The sequence below is a fragment of the Phacochoerus africanus genome, chromosome 6 (genome assembly GCF_016906955.1).
Source record: "Phacochoerus africanus isolate WHEZ1 chromosome 6, ROS_Pafr_v1, whole genome shotgun sequence".
Taxonomy (NCBI): Eukaryota; Metazoa; Chordata; class Mammalia; order Artiodactyla; family Suidae; genus Phacochoerus; species Phacochoerus africanus.
Genome location: NC_062549.1, coordinates 106,363,311 through 106,377,338, shown reverse-complemented (window position 1 = coordinate 106,377,338; position 14,028 = coordinate 106,363,311). Strand labels below are relative to the sequence as shown.

At 40.5% G+C, this 14,028-nt stretch overlaps 1 protein-coding gene across 2 annotated transcripts in view; it reads right to left on the bottom strand.

Moving 5' to 3' along the window:
• Window positions 1–14,028, bottom strand: part of DENND2C (DENN domain containing 2C) — a 94,510-nt gene that overhangs the window by 17,035 nt on the left and 63,447 nt on the right. For both annotated transcript variants that reach the window (XM_047784948.1, XM_047784949.1), the window contains exons 7-9: window positions 10,207–10,251; window positions 7,494–7,681; window positions 3,767–3,876 (exon numbers count right to left, since the gene is read on the bottom strand). In XM_047784948.1, coding sequence (XP_047640904.1) covers window positions 3,767–3,876; window positions 7,494–7,681; window positions 10,207–10,251 — 343 coding nt within the window. The remainder of the gene's footprint in view (window positions 1–3,766; window positions 3,877–7,493; window positions 7,682–10,206; window positions 10,252–14,028) is intronic.

Here is a 14,028-nt window from a genome sequence, read left to right as displayed (position 1 = left end):
TTGCTACAAGCTGTGGCATAGGTCACAGACGATGCTCAGATCTAGCATTGCCATGGCTGTGGCACAGGCCTCAGCTGCAGCTCTGATTTGACCCCTGGCCCAGGGACTTCCATATGCCACAAGTGTGGCTGTAAAAAGAAAAAAAGAGAGAGAAAAAGAAATTAAAGAAAAAATTTCATTTACCATTGCACCAAAAAGAATAAAATGCCTAAGAATAAACCTACCTAAGGAGGCAAAAGATCTGTACTCTGAAAACTACAAGATGCTGATGAAAGAAATCAAAGATGACACAAACAGATGGAAAGAAACACCATGCTCTTGGAATGGAAGAATCAGTATCATCAACATGACTATACTACCTAAGGCAATCTATATATTAATGTAATCCCTATCAAATTACCAACGGCATTTTTCACAGACCTAGAACAAAAAAAAATTTTTTTTTGCTTTTTGTAGGGCTGCACCTGTGGCATATGCAAAGTCCCAGACTAGGGGGCAAATCAGAGCTACAGCTGCCAGCCTACGACACAGCCACAGCAATGTGGGATCCGAACCACATTTGTGACCTACACCACAGCTCATGGCAATGCCAGATCCTTAACCTACTGAGTGAGGCCAGGGATCAAACCCACATCCTCATGGATCCTAGTCAGGTTCTTTAACTGCTGAGCCATGAAGGGGACTCCAGACAAAAAATTTTTTAATTTGTATGGAAATACAAAAGACCTTGAAGAGCCAAGGCAACCTTGAAAAAGAAAACAGAATTGAAGGACTCAGGCTCCCACACTTCAGATTATACTGCAAAGCTACAGTCATCAAAGCAGTATGATACTGGCATCAAAATAGAAATATAGATCAATGGAACAGGATAGAAACCCCAGAGACAAACTCATGCACCTATGCCAAATTAATCTATGACAAAGGAGGCAAGAATATATTATGGAAAAAAAGGCATCTTCAATAAATGGTGCCAGGAAAACTAGAAAGCTACATGTAAAAGAATAAAATTAGAATATTCTCTAACACCATACGTAAAAATAAACTCAAAATAGATTAAAGACCTAGACATAAGGCCAAATACTATATAACTTCCAGAGGAAGACAGGCAGAACAGTCTCTGACATAAATTGCAGCAATATCTTTTTTCGTCCACCTTCTAGAGTAATGAAAATAAAAATAAAATACACAAATAGGACCTAATTAAACTTAAAAGCTTTTGCACAGCAAAGGAAACCATAAAAAAAAAAATGAAAAGACAACCCACAGAATGGGAGAAAATCTTTGCAAACAAAGCAACCAGCAAAGACTAATCTCCAAAATACACAAATGTCTCACAAAGCTTTATATAAAAAAATCGAGCCCAATCAAAAAAGGGCTGAAGATCTAAAGAGACAATTTTCCAAAGAAGACAGACAGATAGCCAAAAAGCACAAGAAAACATACTCAACATCACTAACTATTAGAGAAATGCAAATCAGAACTACAACGAGGTCTCACCTCACATCAATCAGAATGGCCATCATCAAAAAAGTCTACAAACAATAAATGCTGTTCAGGTTGTGGAGAAAAGAGAACCCTCCTACACCATTGGTGGGAATGTAAATTGGCACATCCACTATGAAGAACAGTACAGCGGTTCCTTAAAAAACTAAATACAGAACTACCATATGACCCAGCAATCCCACTCCTAGGCATATATCCAGAGATAACTGTAATTCAAAAAGATATATGCACCACAATGTTCATTGCAGCACTACTGACAGTAGCCAAGACATGGAAACGACCTAAATGTCTATCGACAGAGAGGAATGGATAAAAAAAGATATGGTATAGCTGCTCCCTTGGTGGCACAGTGGGTTAAGGATCTGGCACTGTCACTTCTGTGGCTCAGGTTTGATCCCTGATCCCTGGAACTTCCACATGGCGCAGATATGGCCAAAAAAAAAAAAAAAAAAAGATATGGTACATATATACAATGGAATATTACTCAGCCATAAAAAAGAATGAAATGTCATTTGCAGTAACATGGATGGACCTAGAGATTCCCATATTAAGTGAAGTCAGACAAAAAAAGACAAATATCATATGGTATCACTTATATGTAGAATCTAATAAAAATAATATGAAAGAACTTATTTATAAAATAGAAACAAACAGATTTTGAAATCAAACTTAGGGTTACCACAGGGTAAACCATGGCAGGGAGGGATAAACAGGGAGGATGGGATTAATGCATACACTCTACTACATATAAAATAGATAACTAACAAGGATCTACTGGATAGCACAGACATCTACTCAGTGTTCTGTAATAATGTATGTGGGGAGAAAAGAATGGATATATGTATATGTAGAGCTAATTCACTGTGCTGTAAAGCTGAAACTAATACATCATAAATGAATTATACCCCAATAAAAATTTTTTTACATTACTCAAAGCTGGAGTTTCTGCTGTGACGCAGTGGGTTAAAAATCCAAATGCAGAGGCTTGGGTCCCTGTGGGGGTGTGGGTTCAATCCCCTGCCCAGCACAGTGGATTAAAGGATCCAGTGTTGCTGCAGCTACAGCATAGGCTGCAACTGTTGCTCAGATTCAATTCCCGGCCTGGGAACTTCCATATGCCGTGGGTTCAGCAATAACATCAACAACAGAAAAATTACTCAAAACTTCTTAATAAAGTAGGGCCTACACTTCAAAAAAAATGTAAAAATTCATATCTGAACAATAAATATGGTCTATCTAACAATAAATATGGTCAATAAATATGGTCTTGGTCTATATATGGCCAATAAAGATTGGAAGGGAATACTTCAAAACATTTACAGTGATTATCTATGAGTAACCATAATGCCAGTGATTTTCAATTTCTGCTTTTTCTTTACTCCTCTATTTCTTCCAAATATTGTAGAATAAACACACATAACTCTTGGGGAGGTGGGGAACAACCAGGCCAATAGTAAAAGAGCTGCCTATGCAGTTAGCAGTGCAACTGACAGAACGAAAGCATCAGATTGTTGGCTTAGAGATGAGAGTGGTAATCAGGCTAAACTGGTTACAAGAGAGCAGCTTAGTCTGGAGCAACATGGGCTGGACAGGCAGAGCTACTTAGACAACAGGTGAGGCTGTCTTCCAGCAGGTCACTGGCACATGATATGGTTCACATAATCATGCTTTTCAGCCTAAATACATGATCAATAATTAGTTTGAACAAAACAGTTACCTATTTATAAGGAGGATATGAAATTATGATGATTAGTTGAAAATGGTAATTTCCCCTAGATACCGGGAAGAAATTTCTCATAATTCCCTTCTCAATGTACTTACACCTTCTAAACTAGAGCCCCCTCTTTGTACAAGTTTGACAAGAGAACATATAATCCGGCTATGGCTTCTTCTAACAACTTGAAGGAGAAATAAGATGCAGAAATTGCCATGTTTTATCTCTGTTTCTGAGTCCCTGAGTTGAAGTCTTTTTTTTTCCTTTTTTGACCACTTGGTGGCATTTCTGATTGTGTGTAAAACGGAACTTTTTGCAGAATTGGCAAATTGAAGAAACTCTCAAACTTTTCCCTTTGACACTGTGTTTTTCTTTTTTGAGCCCTGAACAGGAAATGCCCTAATTCTGCTTCTTCCTTTCCTCCCACTGCATCCTTGATCTGCCACTGGGTCCATGTAGCTTCATTGTTTGCTCTACCCATTTCTCAAATGTTCTGAGTCTACTTTTGCAGTTCCAACAAACAGAAGTCAAATAAAGCAGCCTATTTACCTCTTGAGTTCTGAGGTTGGCACCCAGTCCTTTGAATCAGGAAAACAAAATTTGGGGATAACTTTGAGCCTCTCTTCAGTGTCTTTGGATTGCTTAAAGCCGTGATCACCCTGCAAAAAGATAACACTGTAAGTGACTAACATTCTATATAAGTGGAGAACAGAAATAATAATAAAAAAAACTCAGCCTGGTCTCAGGAAAAGAGGTCTCTGATAAGTCTAGGTAGTTGTCTCAGAGTGGTTTTGTGGTTTAACAAAATAGGAAGGCCAAGACTGGTAACCACTGAAAGTGCACTGAGGACAGAGTCACTAAGAATAAAGAATTCTGTTTTTACATAGAGAAGGTACTTAAGGAGATCCTATAATCTGATGTAAGAAGAATGCCGGAAAAATTTCTTATCTAGAGGTGGAAAAAAAAATTTTTTTTGGCCATGCCCACCCACAGAAGTTCCCAGGCCACAGATCGAACTTCTAGTAGTGACCTAAGCCACAGCAGTGACAACCCTGGATCCTTAACCCATGAACTCCTAGAGGTAGAATTTTAATTCAGAATTCACATAGTAGGGATAATATTTTTAGAAATCATGGGACATAAATGAGAGCCTACTCTATAATACACTGATAACAAAAACCTAGTCAGCTCAGGACACTCTCTGATCAATAATCCAAGATGTTTTGAAAAGGCAGATAGAAGAATATTATTTAGAAAAGATTCTATTTAACAAAAATTTTTTGGTAAGATTTTTATTTTTTCTATTATAGTTGAGGAAAGACACTATTTTTAGAATACATCCCATGTATAATCATTTCCCTTAGCATATAATCTTTGCAACCTAATTGGTGGTTTGCAACTTCCTGTAAAATTTTAGCATGGAAGACCCTTTTGTCCAAGTCTAGTATTGTACTTTAAAGGTCAGTCTAAATTTAGTTAAACCAAAAGCCATTTAAAAATCAGTATAAAAATGGAGTTCCCTTGTGGTGCAGCAGGTTAAGGATCTGGCGCTGTCACTGCAGTGGCTTGGGTTTGATCCCTGACCAGGGAATTTCCATATACTGCAAGTGCTGCCTCCAAAAAATTAGTATAAAAACAAGCAGATACGTTTAATTACCGTATTGCCTTCATGTAACTAATACAAATGATATATCCTTTAATTTTTAAAACAAAACATATAGCCATTCTAGGTCACTTAGATACTAAGTTTTGTTGTTGTGTTTTTTTTTTTTTTTTTTTTTAGGGCTATACCTTTAGCATATGGACGTTCCCAGTTTAGGGGATGAATCGGAGCTATAGCTGTCGGCCCACACCATAGCTCACCGCAATGCCGGATCCTTAACCCACTGAGCAAGGCCAGGGATCGAACCCAAAACCTCATGGTTCCTAGTCGGGTTCATTAACCACTGTGCCACGACGGAAACTCCCGATTTTCTATTTAACGTCATGCTCCCTTAGGTAGAAAGATCCCGGGGACAAATACAGACCCTTACAGGTGCCCATGGGCTCTGGCTTGCATCTGACACACAAGTGGCCCACCAGCTGATGGGGTGCTCCTCTGGCCAGCCACAGGACGGAAATTCTGTCTCTCTGACTAGGGGTGGGCAAGTTCAGCCAAGGCATCTCCTGTTGCCACGGGCCCATCACTCAAACCCACAGCAGCTGGGCAACCCTCAAGGGGTTGAAGCCTCCACACAGGGATGCCTTGGTACTTGGATTGGGGTGGTGAAAACATGTGCCCCACCAAGCCACCCACCGAATACAAGAGGCACTGCCCAGGCAGGGAAGGCTTTGCTATATGTTGTGGGCTTAATGCTTGCCTGATCCTGACCCTCTCTCCATGCCTGTGCAGAGGGAGGCAGCTGTCAATGAGTGGGGACAGGAAGGGGGAAGCCAGCCAGAACCCCAGAGCCTGAGGAACCAGGGCGTAGGCCTGAGGACAACTAGCGAAGCCATCTGGAGGCGGCAGAAGGTGAGTGCATCCATGAACCAAGGCTTTAAGACCTTGGCAGGGGCCCCACTGTCCCATCAGATCTCACTCCTCACTTACAAAACAAAAACATAAAATTATTAAGAAATTCAGTGGCGAGCAGGGCGCAGGGCCCTTCCAAGTGAGGGGCCCTGTGTGACCCCGCTGGTCACACGCCCACGAAGATGGTTCTGCTCCTTACTCAGCTTCAGCCAATTCATGACACTTAGGAATGTAGGCTGAGTGCTGGCAGTCTTTCCAGTTTCCCAACAAAAAGTAGATATACAGATTTGTATGTGAAATTTGATTTTTAAACAAAAAATAAGCAAAAAAAAAAATGTATTACTATTTTCACAAAAACACTGCAAACCCCAAAAACATGTCTGTGGCTCAATTTGCTCAGAGGCCACCAGTTTGCAAACCCTGATGTAATGATTATGTTTCTCTGTTACTGTCACAGAGCTCAGAGCCACATTTGGGGTCTACTTGGTAAGCTCTGTGAGGGCAGGGACCAAGAAGATCTATTTAAGTTGTGTTCCCAGTCCTAATCTCATCCAAGAGTAGGTATTTTGAAATACTGATTAAATAAATGAATGTAGCATTTTTTGAAAAAGGTGAGTGGGGTTCCCATTATGGCGCAGTGGTTAACGAATCCGACTAGGAACCATGAGGTTGAGGGTTCGATCCCTGGCCTTGCTCAGTGGGTTAAGGATCTGGCGTTGCCGTGAGCTGTGCTGTAGGCTGCAGATGCGGCTCGGATCCTGCGTTGCTGTGGCTGTGGTGTAGGCCAGCGGCTGCACCTAAGATTGGACCCCTAGCCTGGGAACCTCCATATGCCGCAGGTACAGCCCTAGAAAAGGAAAAAAAAAAAAAAAAAAAAAAGAAAAAAAGAAAAATAGTTACTATTTATCAAGTGCTTGCTATGTGCCAGGAACTGCATTAAGCACTTTACGTACATTATCTCATTAAACCCTTACTGATAGTGGGTAACTATTACTATATGCCAGACAGTGTTCTGTGTGCCTTGTGCTAATTATAATTACCTCATTTAAAAAACCTCACAACTCCGTGGGGTAGACACTATTACGATTACCTCCACCTTACTGATGAAGACACCGAGGCACAGAGCAGTGTAACTGCTCTAAGTCACAGAGCTTATAAGTGGCAACTGCAAATAGCTGGCTCTGAACTGCTACCCTATTCTGCCACATTTTTTACTTCCTTCATTAGGGATGAGAAAATTGAGGCTCTGTAACTTGCTAAAGGTCACTTAAGGAAACAGAACAAAAAGTAAAAACCTAACTTGGATAATGGGCTTTATTCCTCCTTAGCTGCAGCTCATGCCTGACGTAAGATGTCATCAGAGTCACCTACCAGATCCTACAAGAAGTATAATACTGGCGGAGTTCCTGTCGTGGCTCAGCAGAAATGAATCTGACTAGGAACCATGAGGTTGTGGGTTTGATCCCTGGCCTTGCTCAGTGGGTTAAGGATCTGGCGTTGCTGTGAGCTGTGGTGTAGGTTGCAGTCACGTCTCAGATCTGGCAGTGCTGTGGCTGTGGCATAGGCTGGTAGCTGCAGCTCCGATTCGACCCCTAGCCTGGGAACCTCCATATGCCATGGGCGTGACCCTAAAAAAAGCAAAAAAACAAAAACAGTGTAGTACTGGTAAAAGCTGATGGAGACAACAATAAACAAGAAGAGAGGGAATAAATATATGGAGACTCAAGAACTTTCCTGAATGCCTCACGGCTTCCTTGCACCTACCTTGCTGGGGAACTGCTGTATGACCTGGGGACTGTAGCTTATCTCTGATGGCTTCTTTTGTAGAGACACCACCACAAAAAGTTCAAACAGCTGCTGCTCCTGTAATTCAATCAGATCCCGCTCTAAGGTCTGGTAGTGAGGATTCCTCTTGGAAGACTGCTGCAGCTGTGCTATGCGCTTGTGGCGGTCTGCAATGACATCACAGAGTGTTGTTTTCCTTTGCAGCCCTGTCTTCCGTCCAGTCTCCAGCGGTCATGACCCCCGCGGGGCTCATCTTCACTCAGTCGTTGCTAATGAATGCTGACTAACCAACGTCTGCCACACAGACGGGCTTGTTAGGGCTGTGACACACCTGGAGGACAAGCACCTGGGGGCCCTGCAGTGGGACTGGTGTTCTGTGTCCCAGTCCGTACTCTACACCATCCCATCTATCACAGGTGACACCAGGACACATGGAAAACGTCAAGTAAAAGCACTGGCTGACAACAGATGCCACTGTTGGGACCATGAAATCACAGGTAGGGGGGAGATTTGATAAAAGGACCGAGTCCTATAGAAGGTAAGTACATAAAGGGATAAGTCTGATAAAATTAAAACAAAAACTATCCTCACATTAAAGAAACTATTAATTTCCCTTCTCTTCTTGGTATATATTACTAATAATGGACACATCTTGTATTAATAAATGGTGGTAAATACAAGAGGAAAAAAACTGAAGTATAAGAAGACATCCAATAGCAGACTATTTCTCAAAAGAAAGAATTGATGGAAGTGTATTATTTATTTATTTATTTATTCATTGGCTGCAACCACAGCATGCAGAAGTTCCTGGACCAAGGATCAAACCCACATCACAACAGTGACCCAAGCCATTGCAGTGAATGCCAGGTCCTTAACCTGGTGTGCCACCAGGGAACTCCAAAACAAACTATTTAAATAGTATGAGCAATATCACCCAAAAGTGGATAGCATTTATCTTTTATTTTCATTTATCTCTAAATTCTGAATAATTTGGGGTAGTCTCCACTAGGGAATAGGCCATAATTGCCAGAAGAAATAGTCTAAGCATCCCAGAGATTTACTAGGTGTCATTCTGAACCAAAGACTGAAAGACTCATCCTCTAATTATTATTATTATTATTATTTTTTGTCTTGTTGTTGTTGTTGTTGCTATTTCTTGGGCCGCTCCCGTGGCATACGGAGGTTCCCAGGCTAGGGGTCGAATCGGAGCTGTAGCCACCAGCCTACGCCAGAGCCACAGCAACGCGGGATCCGAGCCGCATCTGCAACCTACACCACAGCTCATGGCAACGCCGGATCGTTAACCCACTGAGCAAGGGCAGGGACCGAACCCGCAACCTCATGGTTCCTAGTCGGATTCGTTAACCACTGCGCCACGGCGGGAACTCCCCTCTAATTATTTTGCTTTTCTTTTGAGATATGATGCATTCTGCCCCCAAAGAAGTTACAATGTAAATCAAAATATTAAGAACACTTAAAACATAATTTTGGGGTGCCCCTCCAAGATTATTCAGTACATTTAGGAGTTCCTGTCGTGGCTCAGTAGTTAACGAACCTGACTAGCATCCATGAGGACTTGGGTTCAATCCCTGGCCTCTCTCAGTGGGTTAAGTATCTGGCGCTGCCATGAGCTGTGGTGTAGGTTGCAGATGCGGCTCAGATCTGGCGTTGCTGTGGCTATGGCGTAGGCCAGCAGCTACAGCTCCGATTAGACCCCTACCCTGGGAACCTCCATATACTGCAGGTGCGGCCCTAAAAGACAAAAGGACAAAATTACCCAGTACATTTAGTTCCTAGGCATAGCTTACTTATTCCACAGGGCTCAGTTCAAGTTAGGAAAGTTTTAGGGTCTGTTTCTCAGTAGCAGCAGCACTAAATTAGTCATCTTTGCATATCCAAGCTGAACCTGAGGAGATGATGACTTAAGTTTCACCTTCAGCTGGCTACAGAATCAAACGCTGGAAGCAACATAGGCTATTGGTAGGAGCACATGGTTATTAATCATAAGATGGGAGTATCAGACCTTCAACTGCCCTGTACTCAGCCTTTATAATTCACGTCTCCTATGTTTTCCATGCCTCAGTACGTCAGTCAAACAGAAACTAAATAATTTGCTGTGAAAATCTATAAGATGAAGGATACAGAGCACTACGAGTACTTGAACAAATATAGCCCCAAATGCATGGCATATTCTGCATTCTAACATAAAAGTGAATGGCACAATAATTTAGAATATAAGTGTCTGAATAAGAAACAGATCAGTGTTTCCTATCTCAATATCAGAGATATTTATGTTTTTACTTAAAAAAAAATCACACCTGAGTGACTATGAAAAATCAGATATTTAATGCTAAGTATTTGTCTGAGAAGATGACTCACACACTCTGTTTTGGCTGCTGGAAAACTACTGTACAACGTCTGAACATGCAGCTCTGCCACTCCCCAAAGAACATTCCATCTTAAGAGCCACACTGCTTTGCCTCCCTCCACCAGGGAAGGTATTTAATGCTGTCAAACACCTGACGGTGTTCTACTTAGGTCCCCAGATCTCAACAGGTTCTTATAATGAAGAAATCACCGACAAAGTGAAACTTGGTGTAGAAAAAAACATGCTTAATCACAAAGGTAGGTACCACCCCGCCTATAGCCAGGATTGTCATGAAAAAGGGAGCAGCCCCACTGACTCACTCACTCTTTGGCAGGTACTCGGCATCACTTTCGTACCCACTGGTTTCACCTGAAAAGAGAGGAGTTTCCATTTGTATTGGCCAACAACAGCAGGAAGTACATGGGGACGAGGACAATTTAACAGCTCCTGCGGGACCTGGAATAAGGAGTACAAAGGACCCTGAGCCTCTCTCCAACCACTTACAAAAAAGAATGAAGGCTCAGGGAAGAAACCACTCTTTTTCCTCCTCTTCCCACACCCACCTCCCTCCTCAGTTCCCCTCTCATGCCTAATTCTATAAATTAAAAGCAGTTCAGACCAGTTTTAGCAAGTCTAGGTCAGAGTGGATCCTATTTCTGCATTCTTACCCTTGCCTTGAGATTCTCCAGTAAGGTATCAAAGGTAGAACACCAACCCGGCTAAACGAAAATGTCAACATGGAACAAACTATGAATTTGGATTAATAGGAAAATATGTGAGGCTAAGAGAGATTACTGACTAAATTCACGAAGTAACATTCTGCCTCTTTTAGGATGCCTCTAAGCTACTTTTAAGGCCAAACCGAATGAACTTTACTCTGAATTCTTACAGTACTCAGATGGCTTTGAACTGCCCTTATTTGCCACAATCAGATTTTTAAGTATCTCGAGGATAAGGGGCTTTGCTTTTACAAGAGAATGGTTTGTACAATACTAGGCACATTGTAAGTTTATCAAAAAGGACCAAAACTTCATGAACAAGTGAGTGAAAAATGTCTTGATTAGATCTGAAAAGTCAGAGCAAAATTTAAAAATGTAAAGAAAAGGGAAAAAAGTTTAATGTATCAAGAAAAACAGGGAGTTCCCATTGTGGCTCAGCAGGTTAAGGACCCAATGCTGTCTCTGTGAAGATGCAGGTTCAATCCTTTAACCCCGCACAGTGAGTTAAGGATCCAGTGTTGCTGCAAGCTGTGGGGTAGGCCACAGCTGCAGCTCTGATTTGACCCGTGGCCTGGGAACTTCCATATGCTGTGGGTGAAGCTGTAAAAAGAAAAAAAAAGAACAGAAAAACAGGGACCAGGAGTCATAAATGAAAATATATGTAAGTTTGATTATAAAAAAATGTAAAATTTTCTAATCTAATAAAAAATCACTAGTAAATGCAAAAGGTGAACAATAAATTGTGAAAATATTTATAATACACACTGCAGACACAGGCTAAGTTTCTTAATATTCAAATAGCTGTTACAAATGAATAAGAAAAAAAAGCACAACAAAAAAATTAATAAAAGAATAGGAAATTTATAGAAAAGATTTCTAACTATTGATGAACATGATAATTATCCAAATGTATTATTAAAGAAATATAAATTAAAGCAATAAGATATAGTTTTCAGTGAAGATACTGGCAAAAAAAAAAGATTTAATAAAACATTATTAATGAAGATTAAAAGGAAAAAAGTAATTTTCAAAAGCTGTTCAAAGAAACATAAGTTTGTACAGTCAGTTTGTGGGACAATCCGGAAGCAGTTACAAAAATTTTAAATGCATAGATTCTTTAAGTCCACTGCTAGGAACTTATTCTACAGATGTATACTTATCAATATACAAAAATATAAGCAAAAAATGCAGGTTATATCACTGCTTTAAGAGCAAAAATTCAAAGTTCCCATCGTGGCACAGTGGAAACAAATCCAACTAGGAACCGTGAGGTTGCAGGTTTGATCCCTGGCCTGGCGCAGTGGATTAAGGATCCAACGTTGTCATGAGCTGTGGTGTAGACTGCAGAGATGGCTCGGAGCTGGCATTGCTGTGGCTCTGGCGTGTGCCAGAAGCTACAGCTCTGATGAGACCCCTAGCCTGGGACCTCTATATGCCATGGGTACAGCCCTAAAAAAAGAGAGCAAAAAATCCTACATCTGTATCTATTTATCTATCTATCTAAAACTTAAATATCCACAGGTTAAACAAAATGTTAGAAACAACCAAAATGTCTACCAGCTAAATAAAATTATTTTATATCTATATAAAGAAATACAGTACAGCTATGTAGATCTCTATGTGTTGATACTGAAAGAGCTCCAAAATATATTATACACACACACACACACACACACACACACACACACATATATATATATATATATTTTTAGAAAACAGGCATACAAAGTCAGAGTTTCCACTGTAGTACAGCAGTGTCTCTGCAATACCAGGACTCAGGTTCGATCCCCAGCCCCACACAGTGGGTTAAAGGATCCATCATTGCTGCAGCCATGGCACAGGTCACAATAGCACTCAGATCTGGTCCCTGGCCCAGTAGCTCCACATACCACCAGGCAGCCAAAAAAAAAAAAAAAAAAAGACATACAAAGTCTGAATAGTATAAAACTATCTGGGGAGAAAAAAATATTTGCATGTGCATAAAATCTTCTGGGAGTAGGAGGAGGTTTGGGAAACTTTGACTTTCCATTTTATCTATTCTATAGTATTGTAGTTTCTTGCTGTGTTCATTTTAATTTTGTAATAAGGAAGAAGAGAACATTAAAAAAATACTACCTCTTCTTATGTAGGAAAGGAACACAAGAGATGTTGCAGAAAAAGTAACTATATAAATGTTGCGTACTATATACATTTTACAACTTCAAACTAACTACAATGACAAAAATTGGGGCTATAAAATATTGTTCAAAACGAGAGAACAAACACTGTGAGCTCCTGAGTCCTATTTGTATCCTTAGCACCAGGTACCTCTCAGGAGCCTATGTAGTGTCTGGAAAGAAAAAAAGAAAAGAAGGGAGGAAAGGTAATTTACCCAGAAAAGACCTTACAAAAGATCATTTAAATAGTTCTAACATATTCACATCTGTGGGTTTTGATGATCTGCATTCCAAGACACTGAGTGAAAGTTAAGGGGTTTATAAGCCAGTAGAAAAATCTATTGAGAATCTGTAGGAATCAAAAAGGTACTAGCTTGTCCCTTTTTTACATGTGACTTTGACACACAAAATTATAATTTTGAAGAAGAGCAATAAATCATTTTGTGATACCTGATAACTAAAGTTAAGAAATGCTTAGGCTGGAACAGAGTCAGTAAAACTTAGCATGCACTGGCAGAGCAAGTAAATGTAATTATCTGGTATCTGGTTCTACAAGGCATTGTTTATATACCCAGACGAAAGCTTAAGGAGGAAAACCAAAATCCGAGAACTGTGACTATGGAGACACAAGATCCTCAGCCATTAAATTTCTCCAATGCATTGAAGAGGTTGGTCTTAAGAGACTGGGTAAACACATATGTTCTTTGAGCCATGCAAAAGGAAAAAAGCTGGTGGGGTCCACTCCTTTTTTTGTGAGGATGTGTTAGAAGTTGTCATTCCACACTGTTGAATTTTTTTCTTTTCAACGATACAGTGGAAAAAAAGGATTTGGCTCTTCAAAAACTTTTCTTAGAGCCAAATTTACTAAAGTTCCCAACCCATAAAGCATAAAGCATACAAATAAAATAAAAAATTGGTAATAATCTACCTCAAGCAGCATATCTGGAGAACATAGTTAACAACAGACTATGGTTTTTGTTTGTTTTTTGTCTTTTGTCTTTTTTTAAGGCTGCACCTGTGGCATATGGAGGTTCCCAGGCTAGGGGTTGAATCAGAGCTACAGTTGCCGGCCTACACTACAGCCACAGCAACGCCAGATCCCGAGACTCGACTGCAACCTACATCATAGCTCACAGCAATGCCGGATCCTTAACCTATTGAGCAAGGTCAGGGTTGGAACCCTCATCCTCATGGATACTAGTTGGGTTCGTTAACCACTGTGCCACGATGGGAACTCCCCAGACTGCTGTTAATCTGAGAAAATGATAATG